Here is a 16,914-nt window from a genome sequence, read left to right on the forward strand (position 1 = left end):
CTCTCATTGTGAGGTGTGGGCACAACGAGAAATCCTAAACTGAAAAATCTAATCACCAGATTGCATAAGGACACCTTTGTCTTTTATGTGAAAAGAAGCAACAAAAGCAAAAATTCCTCTTACATTCCAAGTCAAATTAAGGAAATATTCAATATTACAGTCTGGAGGTCAACATTGGAGGGATTTCCAGAGGTGCGTGCTCAACATTAACTGTGCATAGTGTTGCAAAAAAAAGACAAAACATTTATCTCCAGTTCTACCATTTCTGAGCTTGATACAAAAATAAAAATCTTGCATCTCCAACTGCGTACTGCTGATGTTGCATGGCTTTATGACTAATGGAGTTCTTTCAAATACACCATGTGAATAAAATAGAATGCAGTGTATAATTAAAATATAAATATAGCTGCAAGCAGCAATGCTGGGCCCTATGAACATGTCCAAGTCCATTTAGGGTTTAGGGCTCAAACTAGGGTACAGCTAGGGTTAGGGTTAGGAAAACGGTAAGTCTGAGGGTTGAGGCAAGTTTACGGTTGTGTTTAGCAGCTTGAAGAAAGGTTGGGACATGGGTTTGTTAATGATTTTGAAATAACCAAAAATTTTCTTTAGTAGCATATATACCTATGAGCACACAAAAGGTGTAATAAATGCATATTTTTTTTGGGAGAACATTTTTGTTTTTTAAATGACCTCATACATATTATTTTGCTTTTGAATTATAGTATTCATGATATTTACCTTGTTTTCCACCAATTTTATATGGGTTTTCAGATGTTTTCAATGGTACCAACGGCTTCAATTAGGGTTTAGGGCTCAAACTAGGGTTCAGCTAGGGTTAGGGTTAGGAAAACGGTAAGTCTGAGGGTTGAGGCAATTTAACGGTTGTGTTTAGCAGCTTGAAGAAAGGTTGGGACATGGGTTTGTTAATGATTTTGAAATAACCAAAAATTTTCTCTAGTGGCATATATACCTATGACCATACAAAAGGAGTAATAAATGCTTATTTTTTTAGGGAGAACATTTTTGTTTTTTAAATGACCTCATACATATTATTTTGCTTTTGAATTATAGTATTCATGATATTTACCTTGTTTTCCACCAGTTGTATATGGGTTTTTTGATGTTTTCAACGGTACCAATAGCTTCAATTAGGGTTTTAGGCTCAAGCTTGGGTTCAGATAGGGTTAGGGTTAGGGTTAGGGTTAGGGTTAGGAAAACGGTAAGTCTGAGGGTTGAGGCAAGTTCACGGTTGTGTTTAGCAGCTTGAAGAAAGGTTGGGACATGGGTTTGTTAATGATTTTGAAATAACCAATAATTTTCTCTAGTGGCATATATACCTATGACCATATCAAATTTCTTATAAATGCATATTTTTTAGGGAAAACATTTTTTGTTTCTTAAATGGCCTCAAATATATTGTTTTGCATTTGTGTTATTGTATTCATGATATTTATTTTGTTTTCCAACAATTTTAAATGGGTTTTCAGATGTTTTCAATGGTACCAATGGCTTCAATTTGGGTTTAGGGCTCCAACTAGGGTTCAGCTAGGGTTAGGGTTAGGAAAACGGTAAGTTTGAGGGTTGAGGCAAGTTCACGGTTGTGTTTAGCAGCTTGAAGAAAGGTTGGGACATGGGTTTGTTAATGATTTTGAAATAACCAAAAATTTTCTCTAGTGGCATATATACCTATGACCATATAAAATTTCTTATAAATGCATATTTTTTAGGGTAAACATTTTTTGTTTCTTAAATGGCCTCAAATATATTATTTTGCGTTTGTATTTTTGTATTCATGATATTTATTTAGTTTTCCAACAATTTTAAATGGGTTTTCAGATGTTTTCAATGGTACCAATGGCTTCAATTTGGGTTTAGGGCTCAAACTAGGGTTCAGCTAGGGTTAGGGTTAGGAAAACGGTAAGTCTGAGGTTTGAGGCAAGTTCACGGTTGTGTTTAGCAGCTTGAAGAAAGGTTGGGACATGGGTTTGTTAATGATTTTGAAATAACCAAAAAAATTTTCTAGTGGCATATATACCTATGACCATATAAAAGGTGTAATAAATGCATATTTTTTTAGGTAGAACATTTTTGTTTTTTAAATGACCTCATACATATTATTTTGCATTTGAATTATAGTATTCATGATATTTACCTTGTTTTCCACCAATTGTATATGGGTTTCTTGTTGTTTTCAATGGTACCAATAGCTTCAATTAAGGTTTAAGGCTCAAACTAGGGTTCAGCTAGGGTTCAGCTACGGTTAGGGTTAGGAAAACGGTAAGTCTGAGGGTTGAGGCAAGTTCACGGTTGTGTTTAGCAGCTTGAAGAAAGGTTGGGACATGGGTTTGTTAATGATTTTGAAATAACCAAAATTTTCTCTAGTGGCATATATACCTATGACTATATAAAATTTCTTATAAATGCATATTTTTTAGGGAAAACATTTTTTGTTTCTTAAATGGCCTCAAATATATTGTTTTGCATATGTATTATTTTATTCATGATATTTATTTTGTTTTCCAACAATTTTAAATGGGTTTTCAGATGTTTTCAATGGTACCAATGGCTTCAATTTGGGTTTAGGGCTCAAACTAGGGTTCAGCTAGGGTTAGGGTTAGGAAAACGGTTAGTCTGAGGGTTGAGGCAAGTTCACGGTTGTGTTTAGCAGCTTGAAGAAAGGTTAGGACATGGGTTTGTTAATGATTTTGAATGAACCAAATATTTTCTCTAGTTGCATGTGTACCTATTACCATGTAAATTTTCTAATAAATGCATTTTTTTTTAGGGATAACATTTTTGTTTTTTAATTGACAACATACATATTATTTTGTATTTTTATTATTGTATTCATGATATTTAGTTTGTTTTCCATCAATTTTAAATCCGTTTTTTTGATGTTTTCAAAGGTTCCAACGGCTTCAATCAGTCCCGGCTCCAGCTGTCCGTGTCCGGGTGGGCCGATTGGCATTTTGGGGGGGCAAAATACCGTTAAGAAATACTAACAACCAACATTTGTTTTTATGTGAAGAGGATATATCCAAATATGTAATAATCATGGCTATCACAACCTAAACTAATTTAAAGATGAACTTACATACAGTGAATTTATTTTTCATGATGTCAAGTTTCAGTATAGCTGCAAGCAATATAGCTACAAACATGTCCAAGCCGGGTGAATACTAGGCGAAGGATAAAAGAGTCCTAGTGGCATAGATTTCAGGATTTTGGACAATCTGCATACTTGTGCGTGAGACTATCCAACTTCCGGTTCATGAGAAACATTACTTTGAAACATGAATGTGCATTAGAATAAAGTGCTAATTTTGTCACGCCACAAATCACACAATTTTTAACGAAACAACTTTTCCTTATCACCCTTGTTGGAGAGAATACCCATGAGTACACATGTGCGATGGTGACGGAATCAGGTAAAGCGTTCATGAGAAGATGAGTTTTAAAATGTTATATTAGCATTAGCTTCCTGCCAAAAATTCAAATGCCTGTAATTTCCATGTTTTTTGAGATATCTGCAACTGCTTCGACATGGTACAACATGGTAGTGCCCTTTTCATGGCCAGTCCGCTTCAAGTCCCTAGATTATTGTTGTAAAAAGTTGTAAGCGTTTGAAATTTGTGGCCAAATTTAATTTTTTTTTTTCATATGAGTTTTTCCGCCACCTTGGAATGGATCTCTGGTTCCTACTTTGTAGGACCCCTAATGATGTATAATATAATGCAGTAATAACCTGGGGGTGAAAACTTTTGTAAATCAGAAATGTAAGTCCTGCATCATTAATCTGTTGAATTTGTGTTGGTGAAAGTGGAGAAATGTGAAAAGGCTCAAGGGGGTTGAATGCTTTCTCAGTGCAGCGTGTCTATGCTACAATGTGGAATCACAGAAAAGATTGTTTTGCTAAATATGCAGTTTGTCCTCAGATTCCTAGATTCCTGTGGGTACAAACCAGAATCTACATCTGACTAAGAATACTGTTTTATATTTATCATTTCAACAACACTTTTAAAAAATGTTTTGGGCCAGGAAATGCATTTTATTGCTCTGGAAATTCGATATGCCCCCTAGTGGGTCACTGTTGATTAGCTGCTGTGATGGATTTCATTTCTAAGTTAATTTTCTTAAATGATAAATCCGACTCCTTTAATAAAATTTGCGATCCTTTCTTGATGTATCTTGTTGTGTGAACTTTGAGAGTAGGCTTATAAGGACTAGTCTGGGTGAAGTAAATGTAACCTAATAGCTGTATAATACCAAATGTTTTTTTTTTATGAATTAACTGTTTTTTTGTGTACTTAATCTTTGCATGGACGTGTTTTTTGTTTTATCTGGTACTACCATTGCTACCATCTGTCAGTCCATTCTCAACTTTCACAATTTTTTGTGAGGAAGAAATCCATTGCATGCTTTTCATGCCCCAATGTACGACAGGTTAGTCATCTTTTACTACATTACATTGGAAAAACCCTGTGTTTTTTCGCTTGAATATTATCCCAAGAAGAGTTAGATGGTGGGGTAATCATTTGCAATAGTTTGACCAAGGAGACTTTCTTTTTATTTCTAAACTTATGAAATTAACACCAAAATGATACAAAATTCACTCGAAGGTATTAAACCAAGGTGTATTAAATGCCATATACTAAAATTCCAGGCCATAATATTTTGTGATATTAAAATTATGTCAAGGAAAACAATGTTTTTTAAAAAATTCAAATGCATATAAAGTAAAATGATGTTGCTGTACATGCTTAGCTCCTATCCAAACCCCAGAAGCAAAGCTTCTGCTCAACCCACACAAATGGAATTATGACAGTAAGTCAAGACGCTAAAAATATAGTAGATAGGCCTACAATATTGAATATATACGCTACTCCTAGTAAATGGTATTAAAATAAAAATGTATCGATCACAAAGGGCTATAGAATAATTGCTGTGTGCACTGTATCAACTGAAGGGATATAACAGAACATCGTGTACCACAGTACCAAGGACTTGATTAGATGTATGGAGTGTAGCCTACTTCAGACAGAACACATTAAACCCGGATCCGGCCGCGGGTGCGCAAGGGTTTGGGAATCATGGATGTACCACATTGTGAATTGACCATATGTCGCTATTTCAGTTCAGTGGTGTAGTTATCACGTAAATATTTTCCATCTCGCTTTATTTACTTACTCAATTTAGATCTGTCTGAGATATGTACATAGGAGATATACAATCAGTGATATCTACAAACGTATCAGTCACTTTCTCAAATATCTATCAATTGTATTCAGTTGCTACTACGCCCCACGGTAAATGTAGTCCTGTCCCTTTAATAAACCTCATTTTGTTTTTTTGTAGGCGGGTAAGGAAGCAGACTTGAAGACTAGCGTTCATGTATTATTATTTAGTGGCCGGAGCCGACTGCTACTTTGCGATACGTTAACGTGTTGGATAAGTTTCCTCTTTCTTTCTGTTCCAAACATTATGAACCGGGCACAACTAAAACGGTCGAAAATTCTCAGGATGGCGCTCGTCGGGTCCGACTCAATGAATCGGGACGGGGAAATGGACACATTTCTACTGACAGCTATCAAAATAGCTTTGGTGGTGGCTCTGTATTGGTTTGTTTCAATCACCATGGTTTTCTTAAATAACCATTTGCTTGACAACACTGATCTCGATGCTCCTTTATTTGTGACCTCCTTCCAGTGCCTTATTACGGTAGTGCTTTGTTGGTGCTTGAGCCTTTTGTCTCGATCATGTCCAGGTGCGATTGACTTTCCATCGGTAAAATTCGACTACAAGATCTCGAGAGAGATATTGCCTCTGTCCGTCGTGTTTGTCGGAATGATTGCCTTCAACAACCTGTGCTTGAAAAATCTGGGAGTCGCGTTCTACACTGTTGGGAGATCACTCAGCACCGTCTTCAACGTTATCCTTTCCTATGGGATACTCAAGCAAACCACGTCATTCCACGCACTTTTGTGTTGTGGAGTCATTCTTGGTGGGTTTTAGCCTTCGTCTCATTTATAATTGATTACATGCACTTTTAAAGTCTGACGGTCAATTTAGTGTAGGCTACTGGCCGCTTAGGTTACTTTTTATATGCGCAATACAGTGCATTTTTTAGAGAACCTATTTGGAAAAGTTACACAGTATCTCTTATGTGAGTGAAGTCTATGTCAGCATTTGTTTGATAGAAATGGCACAATTTATGTAAACCAGAATATACATTTCCGAGTTTTGTGCATTTATCATTTTAAAATGGAAATAGTGTTACTTTTAAACTAGAATAAATTGTCTCCTTCCTGATTTGCAAGAAAGAAAATAGATTGAAGGAAATAGGGCGGTTAATACTCAGGTATAGTGTGCAGTACTTTCTTATCACTTATCTGGATTGTAAACACGGGAAGGAAACGCACAGACGTTTTGGCTGTCCACTTTATTCAGTGTGCATCGCCATGGGGAAATTTTTCTTTAGTTGTCAATGAATTACTGAATAGTAAACCTGTTTTGACTGTGGACCAACCCCTTCTTTGTAGGTATCCTTTTTCACCAGCGTAAGTTCACCTTTCACAGTGTGGTGTCAGGTAATCCTTAAAATTAAAGTTCTCCCACCTAACTCGAGTCGGTGGCCATAAGCGTACCTTCTGAGACAAACGGAAATATGATCACTTCACCCAACCCAAAATCCTTACTTGTGTTTTGCTTGAAAATGACCGCTAAATTATTCAGGAAGAACTCATGGAGACAATCTACAGCTGAGGTTCTTTGGCAAATCGAACTGCTAAACAAAGCAAGCAAGTTTTTTCCAATAATGATTTGTCAATAACACTATTTAATTTATATTTAACGTAACAGGCCATTCAGCCCAACGATGCTCGCCATTTTCATTATTTGTATATGAGGGCACAGTTACATCTGAAGTTGCTTGCCATTCATCTTGATGTGTGACAGTGGTAATCCTTGAATCTGGGATTACTGCATACAGTATGTGTCCCATCTGAATCGGACACACTTATATTCTCTGGATTTACCTTTTTTTCCCCAAGTGAATATTGTAGACAGTTTTCAAAAATTGAATATTATCTGTTGGTTTGTATGTGACATGTAGGTCTGTATTATGTATGACTGGCTAAATGCTTATCCGCAACATCAGGGCCCCTTTTTTTACATGCTCAAAAAAATACCTTTGTCAATTGGAGGGTTATTGTTCTGAAAATTCTGCATTATTATTATTATTATTATTATTATTATTATTATTATTAATAATAATAATAATAATAATAATAATAATAGTAGTAGTAGTAGTAGTAGAAGTAATACTATTTGTAGGAGTATGATTATTGGCACTGTTTTTAAATCTGTCAAAGTACTTTATACAACGATAAAAACTAACATAATGCTTTAGTTTTCTTAAAGCAGCCTTAACCCCCTGTACTCTTCTTATAGCTGACTGCTAATGTTAAGCAGGTGCGGGCATAAGTACCTCTGCCAATGCGGTTATGTGATGTCTGTCTGTCTGTCTGTCTGTCAATCCTTTTGTCCATTGAGCTGTGACAGACATGTCTGCAAAAGTAATGGCAGTGTACATCCATGTTCACAAGTGTTAGAAGCCTATTGGTGATCGCATCACCTTACCTCTACCGCAAACCTGACAAACCTGATCCATCCATCCCCATCCATCTATTATCTATACCCGCTTGTCATGAGAAGGGTCATGTGGGGTGCTGGAGCCTATCCCAGGATGCATCAGTCGAGAGGCAAGAGTACACCCTGACAAGGCCGCCAATCTATCACAGGGCAAAACCTGATCCAATAAAGGTTAAATTCAAAAGGAAAATAAGAAATATATAAAGCAGAGTGTTGAGAGGAAGTGTAACTGGTGAGCGGCACTGCAAAACAATGTTGAGAAAAATGCGACTGAATCCAGTAACCACTCAGCCTGGAGGATATTCATAAGCGCTCGTTTTTAGAACAGATTTAAAGGAGGACTCTCTTAGACGTACTCTTATTTCTACAGACAAAACGTTACAAAGCCTGCGAACCTGTTTTTGTCAATGATTGTTCACATTATGCAACTCATTTACAGCCTTGTACATTCAGGGAACCTCAGTTTTCTGTAGGCAAGTCCTCATTAGAAAATGAAACATTCTGTTTTCATCCAGTTAGTAATATGCTTCTTATACTCCACATTAAGAGGACTACAGTTTGTGCTGACATGGTTTTTAATAAAACCGAAGGAAACTAGTACTGAACAGGAACATGAACCGTGGATCCTCTTTAACTAGAATATATTATCTGTGCCATAACTGGCATAAATGTCACAAGCTCACTTTTTGGGATTTTTAAATATTATTTCTTTTTTAAGTGTATATTTTTGATTATCCCTGCAATGTTATGTTATCCAGAGGTTGTGGGTATTCTTGCTCTTTAAAAAATAAATGTTGTGTAGTCTTAGTTTTGGTTGGAACAATTTCCTATGGCACAAAACTGTGCTCAAGGACAAAAGGAGTGGCACAATATAAAATCTGAGTTATGTTTATAATTGTGAATACACACAATGAAATGTTTCTGCTCATATGTATTGGCTCTGGAAATGTGGCATCATTGTTATATCACAGTCATTCCCAAGCTGCTATTTAGATGCCTGATGTGTGTTTTCTTTAGTCACAAACCCTGAATGGCCTTATAAGAGCCATTGTAAAGTGGCTGGTTGTCATAAACTTCTGTACGTATCTAACATATCCTTCATTGCATATGCAAACTGAGCCAATTAAAAAAATTAAACTAACACTGAAATTGAGGTGAACTATCCCTTTGCATTGATTTCTGTTTAATTAAAAAGTGCTTGTTTTGCAGGGGGCTTCTGGTTGGGTGTCGACCAGGAAGGGGCAGGAGGGTCTCTCTCCTGGTCTGGCATTATTTACGGGATACTGGCAAGCATGTGCGTGTCTCTCAACGCCATCTACACTAAGAAGGTGCTGCCGGTGGTGAACCACAGCATATGGAAGCTATCCTACTACAACAACCTCAACGCCTGCTTCCTGTTCATCCCGCCAATCCTCGTGTTCGGCGAAGTGCCCAAACTGTGTAATTTTAGCAGGCTGTCCGATTTGAGTTTCTGGGGCGTGATGACCGTGGGCGGCGTGTTCGGCTTCGCCATCGGCTACGTCACGGGCCTTCAGATCAAGTTCACGAGCCCGCTGACGCACAACGTCTCCGGCACGGCCAAAGCCTGCGCGCAGACGGTCCTCGCGGTCGCGTACAGCGCCAGCGCCAAGAGCGCCCTCTGGTGGACGAGCAACACGATGGTGCTGGCCGGGTCTTTCGCCTACACCTGGGTCAAAGGAAGGGAAATGAACAAGGTGCCGACGGAAACGCAGACGAAAATGAAAACGGAGAAAAACGACTCCGGCGTATAGACCTGTCCCTCAATCAAACCGCAGGGAAAGAACATTGCTAAAGAGTTGGCAATATTGTTTTTAAGGCTGAAGGCAAGTTATTTTGTCAGTGCAATATGTGTACGGAATAAGTGTGTGGAACTGTTCCAGTTGCCGTGACTGAAGAGGCTGTTGTCTTTGTTTTTGCATTTTTTCCCCAACTAAGCTCATATTCTTTTAAGGAATTCATGTGGACCAACTACAAACCAGGAGGCAAAGGAATGTAGGGCAATTCTCATAATGACAAAAAAACTGATTAAAATATCATTCACCACATATTTGTGACTGGGGGGCTGAAATTTGTGTTGAGGTGTATGGGAAAAAGTTAGAATTTGGGAAAGAAAAGACTGCAAGTAATGAAAAAGATGTTTTGATGGGACCTTCAGGGAACCTCCAAGCCAGTGGACTTTACCAAGTTAATGAATGATTTACATGAGGTAAAAAATTTCCTCAGGTGTTCTTTTTCCATGTAATGGCACTAGTCCTCATATTGAGGCCTGGCGTCCTCTATCAGAGTGGCTCATTATTTTGTTTCCACATTGGTGTAAAGGAGGTAAACACACATTTTAGAAAGTGTTTTTATAGCTAGTATTTGTTTTGGACAGTATTTGTTTACACAAATGACAGTATAAGACTTTAAAAAAAAAAAATTTAACAGTGGGTGGAAATCACAGGAGATTACACATTTATGATATTGAGTGGCACTGGAAGCCAAGGGCCACAAACTGAAGGCTGTATGGATTTGCTAGTTTAACTGAATTGATCCAAATAGCTGTTTTCCTATTTTCAAAAGCTAATGTAACCTGTGGCAGGTTATTTATTTTTAGAAAGTGCAAACCAAATATAGTGTGTGTGTGTGTGTGTGTGTGTGTGTGTGGATAACTGAATTACATAATTAAATTCATATATTTAAAAAAAAAAATTTAGTTTATAAGCTGATAAATTACCTTTTTCCTAACCAATGGTTGTTAGTAGTCTCTGCTTTTAATTGGTCACAACACAGTTGCTATGCAGGAAAGGTCTTTGTGAATTGATAAACAAATTGTGTGATTTTGAAACTCCAGGCAATGTGTTACAAGGAACCGTCGAAGCTGTGCTGGAGGTACAGGTTCAAAGCAGCAGTCTCGTTATTTGGACGTTAGTCACGTTTTCAGCTAACAAAGGAGAAAATGTACAGGGTTATTTTTAACATTTAAAGGAGGACAACCTCTGCACGTTTTCTCCATTGCAAATTTCAAAGTTTGTTGAAAGTGCTGAACTTTCAGTCAAAGACCTTGTCACAGAAACACAAATTTTGCCTGTCCCAGTGGTTCTCAACAGCGGTGTCCGGAGCCCAAATGGGGGCCCCAGGGAGCTGCCAGGGGGCTCTTGAGATGATAGGAAATTACTGAAACTTCAATCACAAAGCATCACGACTTGAATACTTATTCATCTAAATCTGTAACACAAAGCAGGAAATAAACAGTATAATAACCTTTTCACTTTCTGTAGATGTTGCATGAATGGAGAAAAGGAAATGCTTTAGTGGGGGGTCAAATTGAATAAGCTTGAATAATTTGGAGTGTCCTCCCTATATGGAGGGCGTCATTCAGTGAGAACACCTGTGGTTAATCGGCTTCATATCCATATGTGCACATAACATAAATGACAACTTTATGTAAGATTGTGTTCATTTGTCTGGTTAATTTTGATCCCCTAAAATGAGGGGGACTATGTACAGAAAGGGCTGTAATTCCTTAATGGATAACTTTATATGGATGTTAATACCTTGAAATTCTGGCTGACAGTCTGTGGAGCACAGAGCCAAAACAACAAAAAAATGTATTGTTGTCCAAATACTTACGGACTCCACTGTGTGTATGTATGTATGTAAACAGTGAGGAGTATAGATAAAAAACAATTCTCTCTGACAGAGCTTTTTGTCCATGTTACCCCCTTTTGCTAAATGAATATTTCTGTACCCGGAGAGGAGAAACACTATTACGGCATTGAAATTACATGCAACAGGATGGTTGTCGTCATCTTTGCGTCTAATGATACTCACTCTTGCACTATCTGCTATCATGACAAGCAACGGTGCTGAACTCAGGTTCCATGCTCTCTAGGGGTGTGCAAGGATGTCATTATCTGTATCTGTATCTGTATCTGTTCAACCAACAAAATTATCTGTGTCTGTGTATCTGTATTCGGATAGAAGACAGGAAGTGGGCGTGGTTTAAACCGAAAGTCACGTTAAATCGGGCAAATGTTGTATTTTCTAGCCTAATATTCATTGGCAATGCAATTGTTGTGCCTTCAAAGCATCAAATTGATTTAATATTGGCATATAATTAATTATTTCCACAACCTCACACTGTACTTTTCATCTCGCTCTCTCTCGCTTTATTTTTATTTTTAACTAAACTAAGTTTTATGAACTCTCTGAAGCCCACCCCTTTTGACTTATTTTTACAGATAAAATGCCACATAAAATGAAAATGCAAAACATATCAACAAAAGCCTCAGCCATGCCCTAGCTATAACATTTAAGAAGCAGTGTGTAAAATCATGTAGCTGTATCTATTGTTAAAGATGAGATAAATTGAATATCCTATGGGCAATATACAGTTTTGAGAAAATGGCTGTTAAAGGGAGCTTTAAACGCTAGTAGCCAATGAATTTGAAGAGTTCTGCTTGTCTTTTGTCCATCCTCACAGTGACAGCAAAGGAAATAGCCACATATGCTCATTCTAGTAGTACGCTCCAGGAAACAAGCTTTTTATCGATATATGATTCAAACAGGTCAGTTTTAAAACTGCATAGGCATTTAATCATAAAAGATGCTATCATAAGCTCATTTTATGCTTTGTGTACTTGACGATGGTGTTATATTATCATCTAAATTTACTATTTATAACGATTATTTACCTTTAGTGTGTTTATGAAACTATAAAAGTTATAGAATAAAAATATCAAAAAATATCAAAATTGACATATGGAACCAAAATCATGGTTTTTGACGGTGGTGCTTCCCCTTAAACTGCTTTAGAATGCTGGATTTTGCAGCGCATTGATTTTAGAACTATTAAAAGGCCGAGGTGTCCCTTTACTAGGAAAAAAACAAAAATCTGGACTGTAAGATGAAAAAAAACTGGACTGGAAGAAAAAAAAACCTGGACTGGAAGAAAATAAAACCTGGACTGGAAGAAAAAAAACTGGACTGGAAGAAAAAAAAAAACCTGTACTGGAAGAAAAAAAAACTGGACGGGAAGAAAAAAAAACCTGGACTGGAAGAAAAAAAACTGGATTGGAAGGGGGAAAAAACTAGACTGGAAGAAAAAAAAAACCTGTACTGGAAGAGAAAAAACTGGACTGGAAGAAAAAACCTGGACTGGAAAAAAAAACACCTGGACTGGAAGAAAAAAAACCTGGACTGGAAGAAAAATAAAACCTGGATTGAATGAAAAAAAAGTTGAAGTTGTAGCAATGTTTCTATTTTACCAATAAACTTGGTTTAAGTTTGCTGGTGTACTAAAACTTAAACATAAAACGTAGTGGGGACACGGTTGACTCGTGTGGCCAAAGGGGCAGGGAAAAAATTCCAGGCCTTCTTCAAACTATGATTCTTATGAAATTATTGTATTCCTGTGATGGAAGGGAGTGGGGAGGAGTTTTAGGAATCTTTGTATGGTGTATTGTTTTACCTTGTGTTATTCTTTTATTTCGTCTTCTCTTTCTGTAAAGCACTTTGTGTTACAGACATGTATGAGAACTGCTATATAAACAAATGAATATGATTCCATGACCGACGGATAAGAATTACATTTCAGAGGAGCAACCCCAAAATCACGCATCAGCAACTCTATTAATCATACAAACAGACAAAAACATGGAGAAATTTGCTGCTCTGGCAAGTACTGTTGTGGCTCTTAAAAGAGCCTTTGTTATTTTGAATGCGCACTTGGAATCAATTTAAGCGCGCTCCCCACGGATGCGGCGGGCCAGCTGAATATCCTTTGGCATGATGGTCACCCTCTTGGCGTGAATGGCGCACAGATTGGTATCCTCGAACAGACCAACCAGGTAAGCCTCGCTAGCCTCCTGCAGAGCCATTACAGCGGAGCTTTGGAAGCGCAGATCGGTCTTGAAATCCTGAGCGATCTCCCTCACCAGGCGCTGGAAAGGCAGCTTGCGAATCAACAGCTCGGTAGACTTCTGATAGCGACGAATTTCTCGCAGAGCTACAGTGCCAGGCCTATAACGGTGAGGCTTCTTCACTCCGCCAGTCGCAGGCGCGCTCTTCCGGGCTGCTTTAGTGGCGAGCTGCTTCCTGGGGGCTTTACCCCCGGTAGACTTACGTGCGGTTTGCTTGGTTCGAGCCATGGCGTCTTAGTCAAACTCTGCTCTGTTCGGAAAACAAGCCAACATCTTACGGCTTTAAAGCATTCCAGAAATAAGCTGATTGGATAGGCTTTTACGGATTCTCATTGGCCCTGAGCCTGCTTTCGTTCCCCAATGCTATTGGATCATGTCTTCAGCTTCCTCTGCCGCCAAAAATTTAAACTTTTCTCTTCCCGCTTTGAATTTTAGTCCAACCCCCCCCCCCCCGTACTGCAACATTGCTAAAGGGATACTTACATCAGACAGGTTAAATAAATTCCTCGTGGCATTCAGTAGAATCATCATATAGGCCTACGTTTATACTATACAAGGCACCCGCTCTTCACCCCATTCCCGAGCACACGTATTGTTGTTTTATTATCCTTAAAATGTATATTTTATGTATGTTATGTCTTAAAATAATTATTGTCGTGTGATAATTAGTTAAATATATGTATGGTTGTTTGTATTAGGTTTCCTCTTTCTGAGTGTTTCTTATTTTCTTGAAATTTAGTGAATGTCTGTTTAAATGTATTTTGTTCCTTTTGACCTTTTTAAAAGGAATTGTTTTAAAAATGTAAAAAACCAAATAAAGATACATTTATACTATACAAGGCTTTATATGTACAACAGAAAAACGATGTTTACTGAAAGCAAAGTAAGATATGATTTAATTATCTAGCAAAGGGTTACGTTTACCATCCATACTTTCATAAATAAGGAGCCAATCGAATTAGCTCACTTGAGCTCAGCTAAACAGTACACCGTTATATTCTAAAATAACTTGCAATCTACTCCTCGTGGTTATTTCTGACAATGTGGGCCAGTGTAATTTACTGAAATGATATCTTGCAAAAAATCCAGGACCTAAATTGTGCTTTGAACTACAACGGACATATGCAGGGCTCCCCAGGACCGAATTTAAGAACATTCAAATTGATGATTGTGGCAATGAGACATGCATGCTTAGTGTGCAGACACTGCATTACATTTCACAAACGGCTGTGAAGTCACATACGATTCAAATGGCAGAATTTCGCTCTTAATATAGATGTGGGGTGGCTCTTAAAAGAGCCTTTGGATTAAAGATGCTCGTGTGAACAATGCAGGAATTACTTGGCCTTCGCGGCTTTTTCGGTTTTCTTGGGAAGCAGTACAGCTTGAATGTTGGGCAGAACGCCACCCTGAGCGATAGTGACGCCTCCAAGGAGCTTGTTCAACTCTTCGTCATTACGCACCGCCAGCTGCAGATGTCTGGGAATGATGCGGGTTTTCTTGTTGTCTCTAGCTGCATTACCAGCCAACTCCAGAATCTCAGCAGTCAGATACTCGAGCACGGCGGCCAGATAAACTGGAGCACCGGCACCCACGCGCTCCGCATAGTTTCCTTTACGAAGCAAGCGGTGAACACGACCTACCGGAAACTGAAGCCCAGCTCTGGATGAACGGGTCTTAGCCTTCGCTCTTGCCTTACCACCGGTCTTTCCTCTTCCACTCATTTTTTTGTTCAATTTTCACAAACCTTGAAGAATAACTGAAACTGCAGATCGGGGTCGTTCTTATAGCAACAATCTATTCACCTATTGGCTGCCGCGTTTATAGAATTTTGTCCAATCAGGTAGGAGGACAATTTTTTTACATGGCGCCCCCAGTGCAGAACAAAGTAATTGAATCAGTTTCAGTGGCGCAGTGCTTAAAAACGGAGAACTTGCATCCGTAATGGTGATCACTATGTGAGAGAATAATTGCAATGGGAGTTAAATACTTTGATTCTACTTTTCTTTCTGTCCGTGATAATGGGGATGTACTTTATTGACATGCTGATTGTATCACTCTACGACCTCTTGATGTTGTTTATCATTCTGTGCTTAAATTTATTACTGGGGACAGTTAGGGCACTCATCACTGTGTCCTGTTTTTTTAAGTTTGGTGGCCCGTTCTCTTTGTAACAAGAGATCACTATTTGTGTCTGTTTATTTATAAAGCCTTCACAAATTACCATTCTATCTCACTTCACTTTGAGTCATGAAACATTTTTCTTTTCACACTATTTTTGCCAAATTTTTGTTGAGATTTTCAAGTTCCTCAAATGTGTTCTGACTTGAGCAAAAGTTGTTTTAAATGTTATTCCCCTCAAACCCTGAATGTATTACATAAGGAACTGAAACTATTTTTGTTCTTGGTCATTTTAAGTTTCTGATCTGAACTTTAGTTACATTACGTTACATTACAGGCATTTGGCAGACGCTCTTATCCAGAGCAACGTACAACAAAGTGCATAACCATAACCAGGAACAAGTCTGTCGAAAACCCTAGAGAGAGAAAGAGAAGTACCGTTCCAAGTGCAGGGAACAACCTCATAGTTTAACTTGGACCCTGTAGGTTAATCTGATTAACACTAACACAAACAAGTTACAATAGTGTAATTTTTTTACTATTTAGTTTTAATAATTGTCCTAATAATAATTGTATTTATTTTATATGTATTTAATATTACTGTTATTAATGTTATATCATTCTTTTTATGTGTTTTTTTTTTGTAATAATAATTCTATAATATTCAAATTATATATTATTCTATCACAGGACACACACACCATTCACTCACACATTCAAATATAGGAGCAATTTAGACTCACCAATTAACTTAGCCTGCATGTCTTTGGACTGTGGGATAAATATGATATTATATGGTATTATATTGCTGAGCTTTATTGGCCAAGGTGGGGAGGGGGGACAAGGACGTTATACAGTTCTTATCTGGCAATCTGGTTCTCTGTGTACGTATTACACCAATACCACATTGTTTGTTTTTCCAGGTTATTTCATTAAAAACAAACTTTATTGATCTTTGTTTTAAAGCACTTACAATAAAGCAAATTCATAAAAGAACAAATAATTATAAAATTATGTAAATTGTGTTTAAAAATATAAAACAAAAATCACATTAAAAGTTTAATGTAGTGTTTGTAATATGAAATCAAATTAGATAAATGTGAAATGTAAGAAAATAAATAACATTTAGGAGATTAAAAACAAATGCCAAAATATGCAGCTCTAAAATGTGTGTGATGTGGATGGCACAGATGGGCCCTCATATTACATTTGTTTTGAG

At 37.6% G+C, this 16,914-nt stretch overlaps 3 protein-coding genes across 3 annotated transcripts; 1 reads left to right on the top strand and 2 right to left on the bottom strand.

Moving 5' to 3' along the window:
• The first annotated feature begins 5,361 nt into the window (after nt 1-5,361).
• On the top strand, nt 5,362-10,402 carry LOC118214857 (GDP-fucose transporter 1-like). Its single transcript, XM_035395128.1, has 2 exons — nt 5,362-6,001; nt 8,860-10,402. Exons 1-2 carry the CDS (start codon nt 5,482-5,484, stop codon nt 9,420-9,422), a joined length of 1,083 nt encoding a protein of 360 aa, XP_035251019.1. The 5' UTR covers nt 5,362-5,481; the 3' UTR covers nt 9,423-10,402.
• Nucleotides 10,403-13,391: 2,989 nt separating this feature from the next.
• On the bottom strand, nt 13,392-13,970 carry LOC118214981 (histone H3). Its single transcript, XM_035395297.1, has one exon. It carries the CDS (start codon nt 13,800-13,802, stop codon nt 13,392-13,394), a length of 411 nt encoding a protein of 136 aa, XP_035251188.1. The 5' UTR covers nt 13,803-13,970.
• An 886-nt stretch (nt 13,971-14,856) lies between these two features.
• On the bottom strand, nt 14,857-15,310 carry LOC118214982 (histone H2A-like). Its single transcript, XM_035395298.1, has one exon. The coding sequence runs from the start codon at nt 15,296-15,298 to the stop codon at nt 14,912-14,914; it is 387 nt and encodes a 128-aa protein (XP_035251189.1). The 5' UTR covers nt 15,299-15,310; the 3' UTR covers nt 14,857-14,911.
• Between the last annotated feature and the right edge of the window lie 1,604 nt (nt 15,311-16,914).

This window comes from Anguilla anguilla, chromosome 16, assembly GCF_013347855.1.
Source record: "Anguilla anguilla isolate fAngAng1 chromosome 16, fAngAng1.pri, whole genome shotgun sequence".
NCBI lineage: Eukaryota > Metazoa > Chordata > Actinopteri > Anguilliformes > Anguillidae > Anguilla > Anguilla anguilla.